Here is a 23,150-nt window from a genome sequence, read left to right as displayed (position 1 = left end):
TAAAGAAGCATATAGTGGCTTGAGGTTAAGGACCCTTACTAATATATGTCATACTATAATGAAGTAGAACAAAAATAATAAAAGTATCTAACACAAAAATATAACAGAAGGCAACAACTGAAGGTTATTATTGATAGGGCCCTACTTCAAGCTACTGAGACCATACAGTATCTTGCCGCCAGAGTTATCGTGATTGTGAGGGACATCCAGGATTCCCATTTAGTTCTTGCCGTGACCCAGACAATTTTTATCTTCTAGGAGCCCCCGCTTCTGAACTTTATCAAGGTTAATTTTGATGGTAGTGTATTGAATGGTGGAATTGGAGGCGAAGTCGGCTTTGTAATTTAAAACATGACTCTAGATTGGTAGGGGCTGGAGGTTCTTGTATTTTTGACATATTCGTATCTGGTGCGAAGCTGAGGGTTGCATGGGAAGGTATTACCTATATAAGGTGCACATTGGGGATGGAGTGTATTTATCTAGAAGGGAACTCTACTATAGTTATCAGATAGATCCAGAATCGAGCTAGAGAGGTCTGTGGGCATCCATTACTGCAGGATATCCTCAGGTTGATGAGGGATTGCACAGCATTCCGAGCAGTTTATGTGTACAGAAAAGCAAATAGAGCAACTGATTGAGTTGTATCCTTTGTTGCTCAGCATTATGGCGGCTTCCTTTAGAAACAGCTATGAGACCATTTCTCCACACCTAAATTACTTCTTGTTTTCTATTTTTATTGAATATATTCATACTAGAAGTGAATGATCCGATTTATCAAAAAAAAAAAAAAAATACGCTTCATACGTTGCCAGCATAACTTTTTAGGAGGAAGATCGGACGGGTCCAATCAAATTTATTGGCACAAATTATAGAGCTTTCTTTTGGTAGTTAAACCCATACTTGCTAAGAATAAAACACTCCCTCATGAATATGTAGGTTTATTCACGAACTGTTGACAACTTAGGAAGTGTTAATAATTTGTGGATTAATTACGATACTTATTGTTGGTGGTCTGTAGTAGTGATGGCTTTTGCATTTACTTAATTGTTTTTTTGGGTCTCCTTTACTTCTTTCTATGTGAATATTGCATAAATATGCTAAAAGTTTTACATTCTTCATCTTTTTATATTTTTTTAATAATTTTAATCATATAAAATCTCTCCCAACTTTTGGTAATTCTCTATTTTATTTCGAATTTCTATTCTGTCACTCACCAAGATATTCCTATATGCCAAACGTGTGGCCATGCTTAAGCCACAGAGCATTCTTCCCCATTTTTATAAAATTTTCTGCTGGTGCAAGTACGTAGCCACTCTATCCGGAGCATTATACCTCATCTCAAATGTTAATAAAAATGTTCACAGTACTATAAAGGTCTTCATCATGCGTGGTCGCTTTTGGCCCTGACACCCTCAATGTTCCATGCAAAAAACTGCTTTAAAAAAAAAAAAATCATATGGCAACGGTCATGTGCATGATGAGCTAGAAAACCATGTAATAACAACTCCTATTTTATGATTTATGTTTGCAATTTAAACCAAGCTCATTTCTTTTAGTAGAAGTTCAGGTAATAAATTTGATTTCCTAAGTACACACTCACAATGTGTCAAAAATCTGTGAAAAAGCTATGGCAAAAAAGAAGAAATAATATATGGAGGACCAACCAGCTAATGGAGCATATAAAATCTTGCCCAAGAAAATTGCAAGATATTGCAGGAAGAGTTTTTCATAATTTGATGTAGTAGTAGCATGGTCAAGAGCTACCATACCCACACATAGGATGGAATTGCCAAATGCTGGCAAGAACAGGCTCAACTCTCTAACAGTCAGTTTGGTCATACACTGCTTTTAGATAGTTAGTGTTAACAAGCAAAGTCACTTACCTCCATGCTTATGTGACCACTAGTGTAGTGGTTGATAGCATGACTTCCCCTAACTTGGAAAAGAAAAATCAAGGGGACAAATCTATACAAGTCCTAAAGTAAACTCTATTATTTCATGATTTTTTTGATATTTCTATCCTCAAATATTTTTTTACCATTTGTTTTCTATTTCACAAATTAAAAAAATGTGGCAGTGTCCCATATGAGGAAGAAATATCAAGTAAACCACCTAGTTTTCTATCATAGAAATTTTGCTAATAGAAAAGAAAATACAGCCACTACACTACTGCTCTGTTTGTTCCTTCTATTTCACAAGTCAACACACACATCTCCTAGAGATGTAAAGCTCCATGCATCTGGGAGAACAATTTTAACCTAGATAATTCTTTTTTTTCATTAACATTTTTTTTTTATAGAAAAGGTCACTAATGACTATGCTTCATTAACTTTGAGGCACAACCACATTCAGTAGTTCATCAAGATAAACTAATTCATTAAGCAATTGATTTTTGATACCTTAAAGGACTACCAGCTTTGACCAGGCTGTGAGCATGTTGATTTATCAAAACTAGCTGCATAGTTAATCATCTCTATCTTGGCATGTCCATGACATCATTTGAGATCAATATGTTATTTGTCAGACTATTTCTATTTATTCTAATTTTTCACCTTTTTTTTCTTTTGGAGATTTTTTTGTAGATAAAACTATCTTTGAATTTGGTTGGTTAATGCATTCAAATTTATTGGATTACATGATCACCTAATTCAGAGATAGATAAACAAGCTAAAATTAACCAAGGATAATAACCAATAAACAGATAAATCCGTCAGCAAAAATTGACTCAAAAATTGTCTCAATATCTCATACAATCCACAATTTGGAGCAAATCAAGCTAGATTAGAACAAGCCGAATGTAATTAATCAAACCAAAGTTTCAAATGGTTCAGACAGACTAGATTGGAAGCTCTTTTGTAAAAGCATGGGCTCCCATCAAAAATAAAAGCACAGGTTCAAAGTTTTTGTCAGGATCTTGCAAAGTTTTTGAGAAATAAATAAAAAAATAAAATGGAAGATAAAAATTGACTCAATATTTTCACCCATCCACAATATGGATTAAGTCAACCAAGCTGAATATAATTAATCAAACCCAGGCTTCAAATGGCTAGAGGGACTAGATTAGAAGCTCCTTGGTGAAAAGCACAGACTTTGTGCTAGGAAGTAGGACCATATAAAGTTTTTGGAAAACAAACAAAAAAAAACAAAAAAGGGGGCATGGAGGAAGCTACTCTATATCAGAGCCAGGTTTCGATCCTGGGACCTGTGGGTTATGGGCCCACCACGCTAAGATACTTTGATTACATCCTTTTTATACAATACAAGATGTTGTCCGACTCCACGTACAAACCCTCGTTTCGCTATAAAGGCTCGAACCCCAATGCTTGACAAGTAGTTATCAGAGAGGAAATAAAAGGAACAAAACCCATCAGCAACCATAACTGCAACACCCTCAGATGTCAAATATATGCTTCAAATTAAAAATTTGGTTGGCGTTATCCCAACTTTTATAAAATCTTCAACACTATGATTGCAACTAAAATTCTGCAAGCCTATCCACCAAAGCTCCATTCAATATCCTCGGTGTAAGCCACCAAGGTGCAGAGTCGATAATTATCTCACCAAGACTACATTGCTTGCACTAGAACTACAAATCCCGATGCATCAGAATGCAATCAAGATTAATGAAGCCCTTGTCCAAAACATTCAAAGTTGAAAGTAGGTATAGAAAATGAAGCAGTAAACAGAAGAATAAACAGCAACAAACAATCACCACAGTATGATCCGGAGAGACTTGTAGTTTCTCTATGATCCACAGAGACTTATAGTTTCTTGGAAAAAGTTTGAGTGAAAAGAGATACATTATAGCCATAAATACACCCCATAAACTTCCAAAAGTTGCATAAGGCAGTAATGTTTACAGCGTTAGAATGCATGAAGAGACACTGAAGAAGCTGAACCAACTAGCTGGTTACAAACATCCACCACTTCCACAGGCCAAAGCCATAAATTGTAGCTATCACAGTAACCCTGAGATGATGAAATTTAAATCTGCTCAACAAAAAATAGGAAACAAAATGGTTAATATTGATCTGATATAATGGGATGAAATTTTTTTCAGTTAGATATGCCAACACAGCAAACACAGTAATATAACAAAAATCAAATATCTAGAAATGATAAGGCATAGTCCAGTAGATTACATACACTAACGAGGAAAGAGAATACAAAGAATAGGAAAACGACAATTAATAAATTTATATTTGGGCTTTGTTTCGATGCTGGCAAAACTAGGAAAATTTTGGAAATGGAAAGTTAAAATCTTAGTAATATGGGCATGATCATCTTTCAAGTGAGGCAAAATCAACCACCATTTTGTCTTTTTTCATTTGGTAACCTGCTTCCAAGCAGAACCTTTGAGACCTCTTTATTCTTCAACTATTCTTAGCAACTAAAACGAAAGCACAGGTAATGCTGGACAATGTGAAATTATGGGTCATGCATTCCACCCTCTATTTGATTATGGAAGCTGGTTAAATCAGCTTTATCTGGTGCAGAAGTTTTAAGGGATTAGCATGAAGGTGATCTTCATATTTGAAGGACATTCTGACTTCGAGTTATCATATTAATAAACCATTAATAAGGATCTGGCCACTCTTGTAGACATACAGTTTGAATTGTAAAAAGAAAAAAAGTGACGTTCTTGCTACCAAAACTAACATAAATAACCTATGGGACATGGCCAGCACAGCATGCCGTCTTATGCTGAAACTAATATACACAGACCCACATGCACGGGCATGCACATGCGCACACAGCAACAAATAAACATGCATACATACATGCGGCACATATGTGTTCCTCTTGCGAGCATAAGCTCCGCACTTACACATCCACATATGCAGCATTTATGTGTGCCTCCTGCAAGCATAAGCCCAGCATGGTACTGCAAGGCAGGCATAGACCGGCACTTAGAACCTTGGTGCTAACAGGTTTCACCATCACCGAGACTGTCAAATCAATATGAGGATGATTCTGAAGCAGAACTCATTTTTTGGTAGCCTTCATAAGATTGAGGGAATATCCATACCTAGCTTTACACCTATTGTGAACCATCTCACATCCTGACAAACAAGGAGGTACCTTGCAATTTGACAACAGCGAGGCAAGACTGCAAAAGAATTCTTTTGAATGATTCTACAAATGCAAACCACTTTCCCCTAATGATACTCCCCCATCATTGCATCCCTAGGGTCCATGATACACACTACCCACCTTCATTTAGTTTAAAGTTTAAACCAGAGCTCAGTCTGCTTTTTTTTTTTTTTTGCTAAAAAGCTCAGTCTGCTTTTAATGTGGAATTCATTGTACACTTTTTGCTCCATCTTCTTCTTCATAAAATCCTTGCAATTCATCTCTTAATTCTAATGTAAAAATGGTTCAACTTCCAAAGCATATATAAGCAAGAATTATTCAATTTAGTTAAAAAAAAATAACAACCTATACTGTCTTATTGTGATTCAAAACCAAATAGAGTTGCATACAGCCAAAGGATTTAGTTGTCATGGTCATCATCTCACTATTGTATATATGTTGAATAATTTGTTGATACCTGAAAATGAAAATAATGTTATACTTGCAGTATAACTTTTCATGTAAAGAAAAAGTAATGAACAATTTGGTTGAACATGAACCTCATACTCTGCAACCGTAAAGGAATTAACCTATTCTCAATATCTAAGTAACTTCAACGCAGCTCATGATACACAATTCAACTGAGTAATTTGATTTTTACATCTATTTTTTTAGGATTCAACAAATGATTTGTTTTTTTTTTAAGTGCTCATCACTTAAAGAGACCAGGTTTATATATCAGTGGATGTTAAAATAGATATAATGACATGAACTGAAACATGTTGCTAATGTACACAAAAGTATCCAGATAAGTTGCTAATGACAATCTTCTTAAGTTGTTTTCAAAGTGGAACATGTGCTCTAAGGTGGCAATCATAACTCACTTTTGCCGCCACTATGACTTTACTTCAAGCCTTTGGTGCTGTCTTTTCAGTTTCTCACCTCATATTACTGATGAGGTATGCGAGGTATAAGGAAAGAGAGAGCGCCCAGTAGATCATCCTGAATGCAGTGCAGTGGGTGGTTTTGACAATCTTGTTAAGAATATATTAGAAGTAGCATACATGTGTTCCTAGGTGGGAACCATATCACAAATTTTTGCTTCATGGTGACTTTCGTTGCAGCCTTTGGTACTGTCTTTCTGATTTCTTGTCTCACATGTTCATGGGAGGTATAAGGAAAGAAAACCTAGTACATGATCCCAAATGTAGTGGGGCAGATAGTTTGGAAGGAGAAATCTCAAATATGCCCAAGCAAGTTAATATTGGTGTTGGAAGTATATGTGGTTCTATTTTGTGCCTTTTAGTCCAATATGAGGGCACTAATCAATGGATGACAATGTTACTTGAGGAATTCTATACTTTTATCTTCCATGCTACAGAGTGCAAAAAAGAAAAGTTTCAGAGTTTTCCCACTTATGCATCAAGTGATTTCAAAATGGACAAGCCAACTGTTAGAATGTTTTGATTTAATTTAAAGTTTAGAAGCAACTAAGTCAGTTGAATGTAGACTCTGCATTTTAAATGTCAATATGATGGTTTGGAATCTCAATCAGTGAGGTCTAAAATACATCTTATATGCTAACTACATTAAATTATCCATTGTATGTCCACTTGATCTATAGGTAAGAAACCTCAAAAGCACATAAGTTCTGTTTAGGTCTTCCAAAAATAGTAAATTACGTTCAGCAGTGTGAATCTTTAACTTAAAAGGCTCACTGCATCATTAAGGAAAGAATATATAGCACAATTAAACATAAGCAAGCGTACAATTCTCTTCCTTGGTTGTTTTCACCTGATCTACTTGATAAATGGAACAAAATTGTGTAGCTCTCTCACTACCCTACAATTTTCAGGATTTTGGTGCATAATAATTTGACCATAACGGTGGAGCCTTTTCCCCAGCTGCCTATAGCTGGCTTCATTAATTCTCGATAATAACTCCTACTAAGGCCCACCTCTGTTGTCACTGCAAGCTATTCCAAATCCTTGCCCCACCAATTCGGTGAACAATGATATCTCCTAATACAACAAGGTGAATCGCCCTCTAAATTCAAAAAATCACCAAGTTCTGAGTCAGAATTTCTAGAGCTTTACAAAGCTTGAGCTCAAGAGTTTCTCGGTTGGAATTTCATATTAAGAAATTCCATATATCCAACTTCAAATCCCAAAGTTTTCTTTATAATCAATTTATCAAAAAAACAGTTCAAGGGTGGCTGCTTCTAGGCAAACCTCCTGGCTGTCCCTGTACCCCTACCTCCTTTATCACTGGGCGGTCATTTAGGGGCCTTAGCTGGTGATCCGGGCTGTTTCCCTCTCGACGTTTAGAATGTTTTAAACTCCAAACCCCCAAATGAAAACCTTTTTCCCGATAAAATCACATATCAGAACTTCGTATTTGAACATTCACGTTCAAAATAAGATTTTGTGCCATCTCGGATGAGGTGATGACACACTAATCCATAATCCCCTAAAAAAAGGAACTTAAAACAAAATTCTTCGCATAGTAATTCAAACTTTCACAAATCCCTTAACAAACTGTGCGAGAGAGATCAAACCTTCCAGCGTCGGGTGCCCGATCAGACGGCGCCCTTCTCCGGGCCGGCATCGGAGTGACCCACCGCGAGAAGTCCCGATCGAAGAACTCCCAGTCGGGCAGGAGGATCCCGGAGATCCCCAGGAGGCCGAAGAAGTAGGTGCCCATCATCTTTTTGAAGGAGAAGGTGCAGGCTCCGACCAGGAGCACCGCTGCCAACAGCGCCACCAGGCTCGACCGCAGCGCCCCGTCCCTCCCCATCCTCCCCGCCCCTCCACCTCTTCCGGCGAAACTCTAACCCTAGAAGCGGAGCGGGAGCGAAGGAGATGAGCTTGGGGTACGAGGAGGGCGTGAGAGATGGGATCCCCCATGGCGTCGCTTTTCTCAGCCTCCACCAAGGTTGCCCAACTGCCTCCGCCTCCTATCGTCCCAGTGGGAAATTAAACACACGCCACTTGGCAGCATCCTAACGAGGCCCGCCTCTTTTGTCTATTACGTTGCATGAAGATCGACGGACCGAAGCAAGACACGTGTGTTCGGATGGAAAGGTTCAAAGCAGTGCTTACGCGCGGAAACTTCTTGCGGAAGCCCTTGCCGTTGGGCTCTGGCGGATCAACCAACCAACCAACTGGAGAGTTTTCGTGCTTTTGGGTGAAAAGGGACGCATCCACCCTACAATATATATTATTATTATATTGCTATCAATCTGCTCCTGGTCAGCGCTTAATAGCACACAAGAAAACACTGAGCAAAAGTCATACTGAATCTGAGAAACAAACACGAGGGAAGTAATTAACGGTTAATAAAATTATACCTTTGCCATTTAAAGAAAAATAATTTCTAAAAACATTAATTCTTTTGGATTTTATGAATTGCTGTTCCTTCACTCTCGTAATTATTGTAGAAACTGGCCGTCGCCATCGTGCAAGAGCTTGCCTTTTGATCCAAAGCCAAAGGGCCAATGGCAGGTATTTCAAAATAGACAAGATTGCGACAAATAAATGCTGAACCAGAACCACAGGATCAGTTTCTTCTTTTTCTTTTCTTTTTTTGTTTTTGCCAACCTGATATTGTCCTTGTATCTGGAAATAAAAGACATATATTTCTAAGCCTTTGCCTTGTAGAGGTGTGCATTATGCACAGGTGGAAACTTGCAAAACCTTTGGTTGTGTCTATCTGCTTGCAGTTTCTGCTGCTTCTTTTTTTTCCTGCTTATGAGTGTTGGTTTCGGAATCTGTCTCCTTTTGTGGTTGACGGGCTGCAAGTAAATATTAGGTTGCTCCATCCTTAGCTCATCCCTTTGCATTGGCCGAATATTCTTTTGTCAAAAGTCGTTAGGATTTTGTCATCATACGTTGCATGGTGTGCATCCGCCATGAACCAATGCTCGATGAAGCATATGGGTCCAAGTCTTTGCAATTGATCGCCGTCATCATGGGACAGCTTTCCCTTGATGCTCATCTTGTAGTAGATGAGGTTAGAAAACTAGACATAGCTGCATGTCTTGAGCTCTCCGGGGAAATTATATCTTACGCTTGGTGTGCCAGCTCGATATACCAGGCTAGTTAATTTTCACGACATGTACCATTCTGCCCACCTCTGAATAAGGGGGAAAAAAAGGAAGGGGAGCACAACCTTTCTCGCTACAACACCACCTTGCACTCCGGAAGCTCCTCGAGCCTGGCGAACGTTCCGTTCTCCTCTCCATCGACCATCTCTTTGCCACCATGCTCCTCCAGAAGCTCCACCGTGGCGCTAGCGACGATTGAGCCAAAAGTAGATTCCCTGCGGCTGCTAAGGGCGAGGTAGAGGATGGTGATCCTACATCCAAGAACCACCGAATCTCATTGTGGATCATGAGAGACAGTTCCGCTCCACCTGTTTCCTCGCCAGGATGCATGCTATAGAGAGGACACTAGAGGGGAAATATTGGTATGAGGAAATATTAGATCGGACAGAGCAGTGCTTAGGAGAGAGGAAGAGGGGTCGAGTGGGCGGAGCGATGCTTGTGATCGGGCGAAGAGTGGAGCAGCGCTTGGGAGGCGGAGGATGCGAGCTAGAGTTTCAAACATGGGACACAGACAATGCTTGCGGAGGATGTTGGTTGCTCGGCGAAGAGGAGTGGTACTCAGGAAGCAGAGGACGCTCAGAAGAGGATCGGAAGAGGTGGGTGGCACTAACTCGCCGCCATTTGCTTAGGTGATCAAGTTGCGGGCTCCTCTATGTGCTCGGGATAGACTGAGCTGGTGCACTGGGCATAAAGTATAATTTCTCCTCAAATTGGACGTAGCATGCTAGATCCTCTTCATTGACTCACAGGAGCCTTGGTACTTTGGGAGGATCTCATGCATAGAATCGGCAAAGAGAAGGAAGGGTTCATGGGGAAAGAAGAGGAGAGAAATACAATGATATAGAAGCGTTCATGTTTTAGAGAGAGAGGAAGGGTTGGAGGGGACATGACGCTAGTAAGTTTTCTTGTTATTCTTGGGGAAATTAATTCCCCACCCTTCAAAAGACTCCAGAATAACAATAAATCCCTGTTGACCAGTCTTATAAGAACTAGTCCAATAATTTTAGTAAGTTTAATTTCCGGTCCTTTAGAGTATTTTTATGAGACGAAAATACCCCTCCTCAAAAGTAGCCAGTTGCTCTCCCCACCGAAACTCACCTTCTTCTTCCCCCATTATGCCTTCCTATCCACCGCCACGGCCAACGGCCGCTCCCCCATCCACCACGTCGGCGCCCTCTAGTTCGCCGCCTCACTCCTAATCTTCCTCCTCGCCGCCGCCACCCTCCTCCTCCTGCACCTCCTCACTTCCGACCTCCTCTTCCTCCTCGCTTCCCTCGCCTTTGCCCTCCTCTCTGCAACCTCCGCCCACTCGGCCGCCGCCTACCAGATCTCCGACCTCCAGGCCAAATGCAACTCCCTCTCCGCCGCTGTCTCCGCCACCGCCTCCCTCGCCCTCGACCTCCATCTGTGCTTCTTCTCCACCATCGCCACCCGCGAGAGGATCCGAAGGAGAAAGAGTCTGGGCCGCACTCCACCGGCCATGTCGCCGAGCCACCGCCGGCCTTGCGGGAGGAGAAGAAAGGAGGGAGGAGAAGAAAGAAGAAAGAAGAAGGGGCATCGGGAAGAAGAGAAGAAAAAAGAAAAGAAAAAGAAAAGAAAAAGAAAAAAAAAAGAAAAGAAAAGAAAAAGAAAAAATAAATAAATGCATATATATATATATATGAACGAAAGAATAAATAAATAAATAAATAAGATAATAAATAAATATATTTTAATAAAATAAAATAAATAAATAAGTTGCTGTGGCTGGACCCCCTCCCGCGGCAGCCACGGCCCGGCCCACTTCTGGCACCACCGGCCTCACGGGAAGGGAAAATAGAAGAAAAGAAAGAAAAAAAGAAGAAAAAAAAAAGAAGAAAAGGAAAGATAAAGAAGAAAATAAAAAAGAAAAAAAGAAAGAAAAGAAAAATAAATAAATAAATAAATTCATAAATAAATAAATACATATATATATGTGATGAACAAATAAATAGATAAATAAATATATAAGATATATTATAATAAAATAATAAATAAATAAATAAAGTGGCTGCGGCTGGGCCTCCTCTCACTGCCGCCATGGCACAACCCCTTTTGGCATTGCCGGCCTCACGAGAGGAGAAAATAGAAAAAAAAGGAAAAAAATAAAAAAATAAAAAAAGAAAGAAAATACTTAACTGTATGATGCACACAGTTAAGTATTCTCTGGATACAATTAAGTTTTTTTGCACACATTTAACTGTGTGATGCCGAGAATACTTAACTGTATGCAAGGAAAGAAAAAAAGAAAAGGAAAGAAAAAGAAGAGAAGGAAAGAAAAATAAAAAAAAGGAACGAAAAAGAAGAAAAGAAAAAAAAAGAAAAAAAGAAAAGAAAAAAGAAAAGAAAAGGAAAGAAAAGGAAAAAGAAAGAAAAAGAAGAGAAGGAAAGAAAAAGAAGAAAAAGGAAAGAAAAAGAAGAAAAGGAAAAAAAAGAAAAAAAGAAAACAATAAAAGAAGAAAAAAAAGGAAAGAAAAAGAATACTTAAATGGGTGATGCATAGAACAGTTACTGTGTGCAGAGAAGATTTAAGTGTGTGTGCAAAGAAGACTTAATTGTGTACAGAGAATATTTAACTTAACTATGCGATGTACAGAATACTTAACTGTGTGCAGAAAAAATTTAAATATGTGCAGAGAATATTTAATTGTGTATAGAGAATACCTAATTGTGCGATGCACACGGTTAAATGTTATCTGTATACAATTAAGTCTTCTCTGCACCCACTTAATTGTGTGATGCAGAGAATATTTAACTGTGTGCAGAAAAGATTTAATTGTGTATAGAGAACACCTAACTGTGTGATGCACACAGTTAAATATTCTCTGTACATACTTAACTGTGTGATGCAGAGAACACTTAACTGTGTGCAGAGAATACTTAACTCTATACAACGAATACTTAACTATGTGATGCACACAGTTAAGTGCTATTTGTACGCAGTTAAATATTCTCTGGATATAATTAAGTCTGTGTGCAGGAAAGACTTAATTGTGCACAGAGAATACTTAATTGTCTTCTTTTTTTTCTTTCCTTTTTCTTCTTTTTCTTTTCTTCTCTTCTTTTCCTTTCCTTCCTTCTTTTTCTTTCCTTTTATTCCTTTTTCTTTTCTTTTCTTCTTTTTCTTTCCTTTTTCTTCTTTTTCTATCCTTTTTCTTCTTTTTTTTCCTTCTCTTCTTTTTCTTTCTTTTTTCTTTTTTTTGCTTTTCTTCTTTTTCTTTCCTTCTCTTCTTTTTCTTTTCTTTTCCTTTTTTTTCTTTTTCTTTTCTTTTTCTTCTTTTTTTTGGTCTTTTCTTCCATTGTATCTATCAATATCAAGAAAAGAAAAGAAAAAAAGGAAGAAAAGGAAAGAAAAAGAATAAAAAGAAAAGAAAAAGAAGAGAAGGAAAGAAAAAGAAGAGAAGAAAAGAAAAAGAAAAAAAAGAAGAAAAAAAAATAATGAGTGGGTGACAGTTGGGTTAGTAAGCTTGGTATACAAGTAATATAGCATTGTTAACTAAATCGTGTGCAGAGAAACCATACCTATGTGCAGAAAATAGTAAACTGTGTGCACAGAACAGAAAACTGTATTTCGAGGTTAATTAAGTATGTATCATCGTTAGTTAAGTGTGCTTCAAGTTTAATCGTATACAATTAAGTTTTTTCTGCACACACTTATCTGTGTAATGCACTCAGTTAAGTGTCCTCTGTATACAATTAAGTTTTTTCTGCACACACATAATTGTGTGATGTAGAGAATACTTAACTATGTGCAGAGTAGGAAAGAAAAATAAAAAAACAGAAGAAGAGAATGGAAAGAAGAAGAAGAAAAAAAAAGAAAAAAAAGAAAAGAAAAAGAAGAAAAAAAACAAAAGGAAAGAAAAAAAAAGGAAAGGAAAGAAAAAAAGGAACGAAAAAGAGGAAGTTAAAAGAAAAAGAAAGAAAAGGAAAGAAAAACGAATTAGTTAAGTGTTCTCTATACACATTTAAGTCTTCTTTATACATACTTATTTTTTTTTCTTTTTCTTCTGTTTTTTTCTTTTCTTTTCTCTTTTTTCTTCTTTTCTTTTTTCTTTTTCTTTCCTTTTCTTCTTTTCTTCTTTTTTTTCTTTTTCATTCATTCTCTTCTTTTTCTTTCCTTTTTCTTCTTCTTATTTCTTTTCTTTTTTTCCCTTTTCTTCCTTTTTCTTTTCTTTCTTTTCCTTTTTTTTCCTTTTCTTCTTTTTCTTCTTCTTTCCTTTTCTTTTTTATTTATAATTATTTTATTTTATTAGAATATATTATTTATTTATTTGTTTGTTTATTTATATTTATTCATTTATGCATTTATTTATTTATTTATTTATTTATTTTTCTTTTTTTTCCTCTTTCTCTTTCTTTTTTTTCTTTTTCTTCTCTTCTTCTCTTCTTCTTCTTTCTTCTCCTCCCGCGAGCCGGCGGCACCGGAGGGGGGCCGGGCCGTTGGAGGGGGCCGCGGAGGGGGCGAGGCCACCGTAGGCGGCAGTGGAGAACACCTCTCCTCCCGCGAGGCCGGCAGCTCCAGAAAGAGGCCGGGCCGCGGCAGATGCAGGAGGAGGGTGGGCGGTGGCCGGCGACGGCCGCAGGAGGGGGCTCGTGAAGGGGCGGGGTCGGGGGTGGGGGCATTCATGGCAGCGTGATTGTGGGAGGGGGCTCGAGAGGCGGCGAGCAGGGGCTGGCGGCGGCCGCGGGAGGGAGCTCGGGCGGGGGTGGGCCGTGTGAGGGAGCTCGGGCGGGGGCGGGCCGTGGGAGGGGGCTCGGCTACGGGAGGAGGCTCGGCCGCGGGAGGGGGCGAGCAGGGGCCGACGACGGCCGCGGGAGGGGGCGAGGCCGCGGTAGGGGGCTTGGGAGGGGGCAAGCAGGGGCCGGCGACGGCCAGGCCTTTTTCTTTTCCTTTTGCTTCCGAGAACGGGAGATTAGGAGGGGAAGGGGCACGAGAGGGGGCGGGGCCGCGGGATGGGGCTCGGGAGGGAGCGAGACGGGGTCGGTGGCGGCCGCAGGAGGGAGCTCGGGTGGGGATGGACCATGGTCGGTGGCGGCTGCTCCTTCTTCTTCTTCTTCTTATTTGGGAATGGGAGATCAAAAGGGGCAGGGGCATTTTAATATTCTTAGGGGGCATTTTCGTCTCATAATAAAGTATTGAAATATGGCTGGACTGATTGTTAAACAATCAGTCAACAGGGACTAAACATTAGAGACCGGTCAATAAATGTACCGGTGATTAATTACCCCTTTTTTTTTCCTTCGTTTTCTATTAAATGAAGCATATGGCACAAATGGTTTCAGGCTAGCATGGAAGGGACTATGGTAAGTGTGAATGGATTTTGTGCCAAAACAAGCTTCCAAATATAATTTTTCATAGAGAAAATACAATATAACTATTTTGTGCCTACTTGCACACTCTTTATTGATACATGAATCTTGTCGAAGATTGGTCCCTATATTGAGTGAAAAGATCGTTATATGGTACTGGTAAATTATGTCCATCCAACAAAAAAGAAGGAAAAAAAGGGCATTCATCAATACCAGTGTTTCATCCACATGAAAGTTGCCACACCACCTCTTTTTTCATCAACCTATCCTTCTCTCTCTCACTTCTAGTTTGCGACCCAAGATTTCAAGAGAAAAAGAGAGGAGAGAGAGGGAAGAGAAATTAAGAATTCCTCATTTAGTTAAGAGAGAAGGTTAGAATCTCTAACTTGGATGGTTAAATAAGGAGAAAATAGAAGAGAACTAAGAGGAAAAATTTCATAGCGCATGTTTTAATTTCTCTATAAAGGCACAAAGATTTAGAGAGCAGGAAAACTCCATTTTTTTCCTTTTCTCTCTCTCTTCTCTTTCTCATGTCTGAAACTCTTTTTTTCCTTAAAAAAAGGCCCTTATGTCACTTAGTCCAGATAACAACTCTATTTCCCTCTATTTTATTTTATTTTTTTTAACTTTTCTATACCTTTCTTGCCGTTACTATTTTCTCTATGTTGTTCTTATAACCTATGAAATGCAAGAAAAGAAAAGAGCAAAGTGAGCTTGGATCGTGAAAAATATTGAAATGGAAGTCTTCATCAAACCATATAATGGCAAGATTTATGACCTAGTGAGAGCAGCACAAAAAGTTTCAATCGAGGTATGGTAGTGTTATTGACTTTAGTGATCTTGAAAAATATGGATGGTCAAGGATTATTTGTTGGATATGCTATTCAATAAAAATTTAAACTAGTTTTATTTGACTAAATGAATAAATATGGGGTTTTAGTTTTTTTTTTTTTTGCTATCATAATGCAAACTTTGAGGAGTTCGACCACACTCCTTCGTATTGCATCCTTAGTATATTTTAGGATGATGTATTTCATCTAGAAGCCTCCACTTAGAAGGAGGAGCGGAATTTGTTATCTGCAATCATGGATCACGCCGATTGATAGTTGAAGGGTACCATATTTATGATATTACGATCTCTAAAATATTTATTGCATAGTTGAGAAGAGCCTGATAAGGGCTGATTTATGCAGTCACTATGTCTAGAGGGAACTCCAAAAAACCGTGGTCAGTTGGATATTGGAGGCTGCTACTATTTATTATGACTTATAGCCTGTTTTAGCAGATTTGAGAAAGATTGATTTCTATGTTACGAGTCTTTTAGGATAATTTGTGTATAGCAAAATTTACAGTGCGCTGCAGATTGGATTGCTCGGTACTCGGTAGCGAAAGACACAGGATCAGTAATTTGGGATTTTATCATGTCGGCTCTGGTACCGACACGGGACTTATTGCACTCAGCTTGTGTGTGTCCGCCCTTTCATAATTCATTAGCCCTCTCTCTCTCTCTCTCTCTCTCTCTCTCTCTCTGTGCACCGTCTCCGACTCTCCGCTCTCCTTCCACTCTGTTTTAGCGAGGATTCGCGGGCTTCCGCCTTCGAATTAACAAAGGCCGCAATGGATGAAGAAGACCGATCTCAGCCGAACCAGTTCTCCTCGGAAACCCTAGATCCGATCGCCCAGATGAAGCACGCCACCATGCTCGAGCGCCTCTCAAATCTCCAGCGCTCCCGCCTCCAGCAGTCTGCCGCCCGCCGCTCAGACTCCGCCGCCTCCTCCCCCGCTTTCGAGTCCGTCCGCTCCTTTCTTGACCGCTTCTCGGACTCCAAGCGCTCCATCGAGGCCGATCTCGCTTGCTGCCGCGCCCTCGCCTCCGATCCGGCCTCGGCCCCCAACCTGAAGCCCGAGCTCGAGAAGGTCTCCGCCTCCATCGCCGATCTGGACCGCCTCGTCGCTGAGAACTCCTACTTCTTGCCGTCCTACGAGGTCCGCTCCTCTCTCAAGGCCATCTCTGAGTTGAAAGAGGCGCTGGATAGCGCCAACTCGGAGCTGATGCCGAGGAAGAAGTTTTCTTTCAAAAACAAAGCACCGAAGAAAGATCCGTGCGTTTTGGTCAAACAAATAGAGCAGATCAAGGTCCTGGATGCGGAAAAATCGAGTCCTGTGTGCGTCCGGGACTCGCCAGGGTTTTGGAACAAGGAAGATGCGGTTTTGGTGAAGCGTTTTAGGGTTTCTGAAGAGGGCGAGGGGGATTTCTCTCTTTCGGACCTTAGTTCTTGTGAGGTCTACCTCAAAGGCCGGATTCGAGCACTCTTCGTACATCGGCTCAGGAATTGCCGCATCTTTGCTGGCCCTGTCCAGGGATCAGTCCTGATAGAAGATGTGAATGATTGTTTGTTCATGCTGGCCTCTCACCAGATCAGGATCCACCAGGCCAGGGCGACGGATTTCTATCTCCGGGTCAGGAGTAGGCCGATCATTGAGGACAGCAGCGGTGTGAGGTTTGCACCATACCGGCTGTTTTATGAAGGAATCGATGAGGAGCTGAAAGATTCTGGTCTAGGGGAGGAGACAGGGTATTGGGCCAATGTGGATGATTTTAAATGGTTACGAGCTGTGCAGTCTCCAAATTGGTGCTTAATACCTGAGGAAGAACGTGTGGGCACCATGAATGCTTCAGATAGGGAGGAGCAATGTGATGATAAATAGTTTATCTTCACCTTAATTTCTGCCCGCAAGCATGATTGTGGGCTCGGCAAATCATATATGGTTTATTTGGTTTTTTTTTTTTTTTTTGTCTCTGAGAAATTTCATCTGCTATACTTACATGAAAATTTTGGCTTATATTCATTTGTCGTGCTTATTACTCTGTTGATTGTGAATGAGTGAATCCACTTTTGATGTATGAAGTTGTAGCACAATATCCTTTATGCACACTGTCCAGTTATAAACTGCTGCAGCAATTAACTACTTTGTGGAAAAAATTGATAAGCATCAGGTGAACTGTTTTAGTGAAATATGCTTTAGATTATGCAAAGACATTGGATTTATTTCTCCTGTGAGCCTTTTATTATTTATTTTCCAAGCCGCTTCCATCAAGTGTTTTCTTCTTCAGCAATGCTACATAGGTCATGGTCCTAGTGCCTTTTTACTATGGATTTTCCTCTTTAATTTTTCTTTTTTATTTTTGTCTTGTATATCATTGCACATGCTGATATATATTTACGTAGTAGTTATGTGTATTGATTCCAATCTGGTTTAAGGTGGTTTTGGCTACCTGTACCTTTAACGCGATCATAATCAAAGTGGAAATTAGTTAGATTTTTTGTTTGCTACTCTAATCCAATCCAAACTCCAGAGAATGGTTCAGCTCAACCTGATTCAAGATCCAGGTTCAGTTTTGGACGATGTGGCCATACTTGAACCTTGCACAATGAGGGTTGTCATAGTGCTATGGAAGTTAAGCCTAGGAGGTGCATCTGCATTTACTTTTGCTTTTCATTAAATGGTCTGTCCGGATACTATGTTGGACAGTTTGCATTTGCTTTTCATAAAGGATGAATGAGCCGCAACAAATTACCGGTGTTGACACCAAGCAACAAATAATATAATTGTAGGTTTGTTGGACTAATTTATGTTTTAAACGGAGTCTTGTACTTATACTCTTCCACAAGCTGCAACGAAAGGGATCAATGATGTATACGGATATATGGGGAGATTATTGCTGAAGTTCTTCATCGGTGACTATATTCAAACAAAGATAAATGCCTTTCACTTCATGTCGACCAATGATCGATGTTACCTAGGATCTGGTCCTAGAAATTTAGCCCTCTAATCCACACTAGCAATAATATTGCTTTTTCGGATTAAGATTCAATAGGATCTAAACTTAGAGGTGCTTCATATTATAGTTTGATTGATGAACATGCATGACATGGACATCCATCATCATTTTCGTACCATATTTCCCTTTCGATCAGTGTTTAACTTCCTATTAGAGTCCTTCAATGTATCTGATGCTGTTTTACTTGAACACTCCATTTTAAATTGTCTTGAAGTGGCGACACTTTTGGAGACTTGGATATGGCATGACACAACATGGCTGGACACTCTACTTTGAAGTTTCCTGCTAATGCAAGCAAAGAGTCTGCAACTTGGCACTTTTCTTTGGAGTTTCATGCAAGGGATCTTAGGTTTAGGTGTTGGATATGTCAACTGAAGTCTCAAGGTTTTCACTTCAAGCAAAAGGTCCTTACATTTTTTAATATTAAGTGGATACTTTCAACAGAGTACCATTGTATCTGAAGTGATGACAATTATATGAACACTTTCAACAAAATGTCATTATTTTTAAATATAATGTATCATACTTATCAATTTAAGTATCTCAATGCATTTTAAGTAATTTTAAATAAACGTAGTGAATAAATTAAACAACTTACAAACTCCTGGATGTTCCATTGAATTTATTTCTTATATAACATCTATGATTCCAAGTCTCTCTTTTTTCAAATAAGCATAAAAAAGACACAAACACATTAGTGTGCATGCATGTATAAATGTAATATATGTGTTTTCGTGCACCGTGTCCTTGTACCTAGGTTTTTAGAGGCTGCCGTGTTCAACAATTGAGGACACTTAAACACTTAGAGCCATACCAAATGTCTAGGTAACACTAATTTAATGTTATATTATGGATTATCTGTATCACTTGATATAGATTATGTTGTTGAGTAGGTTGGCAAGTGAAGTTTTTCTTACTATCATGCCAATAGGATCTGTTACAAGGCAGTTTGTAAAAGATTGTCTGGAACCACAATCATTTGTTATGAGCGCCAAGTGTTGCAAGTTGCTGTAATCTCTTTAGGAATGATTTTTGCAATAAGAGGTCAATGATATCAGCATACATCATTCTCCCTCTCTTTCCCATCTATGTATTTATAAACTGGTGATAAATAATTGCGAGCTCCTACATCTAAACACTGCATATATTGCCCTGTCTCATCGCCTTTGAGAGCCTCTATAAGTTTAGTGATGACATTTCAAAAAGGTGAACTGAATTTTCGCAAGTTGATCAATAAAGACATACAAATTAGGAGAATAATAGCTGATAGGGTGTTCTGTGAACATTTCTGGTAGAAGTTCAAGTGTGTGCTTGCTCTGTTTGAACTTCTATCTATTACCATGGATTGAGACATTTATATATATATAAAGTGGGGAAATGCATTAGACAAGTGCTGGTTTACTGTTGCAACTAGTGAGGTCAGCAGCTCCATCCAAATATTTGTGCAACTGGTAGACACATAAAACAGGCTCATCTTGAAAGTTCAACAAGTTCTTCAAATAAGATGAAATAAGCCTAGCTGTTGTTTAAACCCAAGATTTTCCCCATTACATATGTTAAACTTTAGATAAAGCATCATGCATAGGTGCTGAAAATGTCATAGATTATTTGGAACCAGATTCTAATAGACAGTGTCATGACTAGTAAGGTAAGCATAAGTTAAAAACTGTATACATCATATATTGATGCAGTTTTTCTTGTTGACTGGCACCATCATATCAATGTAGCATTGCAGTTGCCGAGGGAAAAGCAATCTAGAATTTATAATTAGCATGTTCTAGCCATTTACATTTAACATATTTTCAGTCATGCACATTTGCCTGTTTAGTTTCATGATGGGTTGGCTAAGTAGTGGTTATAATACATGGAGTTATGTAATTGAAATCTTAATATTTCTCTTTGTGAGATTCTTGAAATCCAAAGGACATGAAAAGGTTGTCTTCTTTCAAAATGAGCTGCATGAGATAAAAGATAGCTTAGCTCGACTCTGAATACAGTGAGCTATGATGATAATGTGCCTCTTCATGAGAAGCTTGCTGACCTGCACCATTGTCTTTAAAAGGAGTATCGACTAGTCATTTAAATGATTAATATTGTTAGTATTTTATATATTTTTAAGAGCATAATGGATGAGCGTGTGGAAGGCTTGAGAAGTGTTTTGAGGAGAGAAAAACTGACAGTGTTAGGTTCAGACTAGCCAACCTCAGAGAAAAAGAAGTCAGGATGGTGCAAACAGGAGAGCATCTAGGCTATTTGATAATTGTGTTATAGGTGCCATTTATGATGACAGGCATGTTTGAAATCATCGCAGGCAGTCATAATTGGAATCATCATTGGCAGGTTATGGGGATGATGGTAATTACTCAAGTTTTTTTATTGATGATGGTGCAGATATTCATCAAAAAAAAGTCTCAGGATGGGAAATGCCTACACATGGTCACTGTTTACATTTTTCTTTGAGCAATTAATGTTAACCAATATTGTCATCATAGCGAAAACTGCAATGCCAGTGTATGTCAATCCAGTAGCTGCATTGTACGCTAGCTTGTTTGATAGTGGTAGGATCTTTAGCAGTATTAGCTGAGGCAACTCATCTGGATGCAGGAAGCATGTTTAGCTCTTTTATAGTTCAGGAGTTGATGGTTTGCAGTGGTTGGGATAGTTTCTTCTTATTTGTTGTATTTCAGTTTCTAATGGACTGCTGGCCTGTTTCCATCTCCCTAGGTCTAGGTTCTTTATTTTCCTTCATTTGGCAGTGTGATACTAAATTTATGCCTCTTTCTTTGACTGTATTATTATCTGTTTTATGACTAAAGCCTCTTGTTACATGTCCAATTTCAAAAAGTTTCTGGTCCTTGTTTTCAAAGATCATCTCCTATCTAATAATTGCAACCCATTTTTTCTCTGTTCCACTTGCATAAAGCAGTTACAGGACCTGCTTAGTTCATTGGATGAAGTTTTTACATCAAATAATGGTGGCAGTCCTTTTCGACGCATGGTCTTCCTGTGGATATGGTTGCATAAAGAAAGAGTGGGAATGAGGATGGACTCTGGTAATCAGGCAGGGATATTATGATCCCAATTATTTGTAAGAAGCAGGACCTCCTAATAAAATATCTACATCATATACTACACCTAATATGTAATATAAATTTCCTATAGGTAGTTTTTTTTTTTTTTGAAAATGAAAATGATCTATATCAGGCAAAATAGCCAAAATTGAAAAGGAGCATGGGTTTAATTTTCTAAAAGCGCTAAAATGTGTTCATATTAGCATTTGATAGTGGCATGAGCAGTAGAAAGCTGAAGAATGCCTTGGAGTGAAAAATGAAATGGGTTCCAAACATCAATTGTAAAAGGTCTTTGCAACTTATTTATGGAGAACCCAATGGTGATGAACAATGTAGTAGAATTCATGTCATCTCTTTCAGAGGGGTAACAGAAAGAAAAAAAAGTCCTGTTTCACCTGTTTCAATTATTGTATGTTGGTTTGTGTTTAAATTTTTGCTTTAGGCCCTTTTATGCTCAGAGAAGGAAACAAAAGCAGCTGAACATTTGTAAGTGATATGGTTTATAATCTTAACTGATGGTTTGGTATATAATGTCACCCAAAATTCTCGTCAGCTTATCTAGGGCATTTGTATTGTGATCCTGTGGTTTGAAATGTCTATCTATTTACAATATATGTAAATCATTATATTCTTTCTTGGTTAGGATGGAGTGGTTGAGACTGCAAAACACCTCTATTACATTAACCTTTAACAGCATTACAGCAAGGTGAAACAGTTTCATAGCTTTGCAGGAGTTGAACTCTACATCATCAATGTGGTTGCAATTGTAGGTTTTGTACAAACCCACCAGTTTGCGAGAGCATTCACATTCTTGAATTGATTAGGGAGTCAGTTCAGCATTTAGGAACTCTTCAAAGTTTCTTGTCACCTGCCAATATTGATCAACATTTTGTCATTTTTTCACAAGTCCACCACTGTCCTTTTAAGAATATCACTAAATTCATATAATAGGAATTGATTATGGACTAATCGATTTTCTTATAGAGCAAGCCACATAGCTTCAGCTTCTACTTTAAAAGGAGTGGTTGGAAGAGCTAAAATTATCTCTTCAATGCCTACTTGAGGTTAGACCGCATATCAACAGATACTGGACATCATCTTTCTGTAAAATACGCTAAAAACCCAACCTTCTTTTTTCATGAGTAATCAACTTGATGAAAATTGCTTTGTAAACCATTATGCTTGGGCAAATTCTCTTCGAGCAAGGCAGGGTCTTGCCTCAACTACTGTCTGCTGAAAAACCAACATATCTAATTTTTTTAAGAATTTGTTCAGGCTTCTTGCATTATCACTAAGATATTGCATCTTCTTTTGTAACATAAGACAGAATACTACATAACCACTCTGCTCCTGAAAGTGACATACCTTGTCTATATTCTGAAGCCAATTGACCTTTTGCTAACACAGGCTGCCGTCGCTGGTTTCTCCACTGGTTGAAAGAGTAGGTTCCTGGAGTTATCATGTCCAGGTTTGCCATTCCATATCTGTGAATTTCCACAGACATTGGCGATACGACTTTCCTTCTAGGACCCATTTCACAGTGAAATCTTTGAAAGATTACAAATTGTCTCAGGATGGTAGTCCATTTCTCATCTTTCATCTTCTAGGTCAATAACGTGAAAAGATTTTAAATATCTTGCTTAACATCTTAGTTGAAAATTCTAGCAGCATCTTTAGGATATTTATCTATCTCTCATCCATCATCATCTAATCCATTTCATTAGAGCTC

The 23,150-nt window shown here is 38.8% G+C and overlaps 2 protein-coding genes across 2 annotated transcripts; one reads left to right on the top strand and one right to left on the bottom strand.

The window, feature by feature from the left end:
• Nucleotides 1–2,921: 2,921 nt before the first annotated feature.
• LOC103701764 (signal peptidase complex-like protein DTM1) lies at nucleotides 2,922–7,965 on the bottom strand. The gene is made up of 2 exons (XM_008783933.5): nucleotides 7,631–7,965; nucleotides 2,922–3,990 (listed from the first exon to the last, which is right to left on the bottom strand). Exons 1-2 carry the CDS (start codon nucleotides 7,867–7,869, stop codon nucleotides 3,903–3,905), a joined length of 327 nt encoding a protein of 108 aa, XP_008782155.3. The 5' UTR covers nucleotides 7,870–7,965; the 3' UTR covers nucleotides 2,922–3,902.
• Nucleotides 7,966–15,987: 8,022 nt separating this feature from the next.
• Nucleotides 15,988–17,356, top strand: LOC103701763 (tubulin-folding cofactor C). Its single transcript, XM_008783932.6, has one exon. The coding sequence runs from the start codon at nucleotides 16,124–16,126 to the stop codon at nucleotides 17,213–17,215; it is 1,092 nt and encodes a 363-aa protein (XP_008782154.2). The 5' UTR covers nucleotides 15,988–16,123; the 3' UTR covers nucleotides 17,216–17,356.
• Nucleotides 17,357–23,150: the final 5,794 nt, after the last annotated feature.

Source organism: Phoenix dactylifera, chromosome 12 (genome assembly GCF_051530095.1).
Source record: "Phoenix dactylifera cultivar Ajwa chromosome 12, Ajwa_hap1_PhDact_Kaust_v1.1, whole genome shotgun sequence".
Taxonomy (NCBI): Eukaryota; Viridiplantae; Streptophyta; class Magnoliopsida; order Arecales; family Arecaceae; genus Phoenix; species Phoenix dactylifera.
This window is presented reverse-complemented; position numbering and strand designations above follow the sequence as displayed.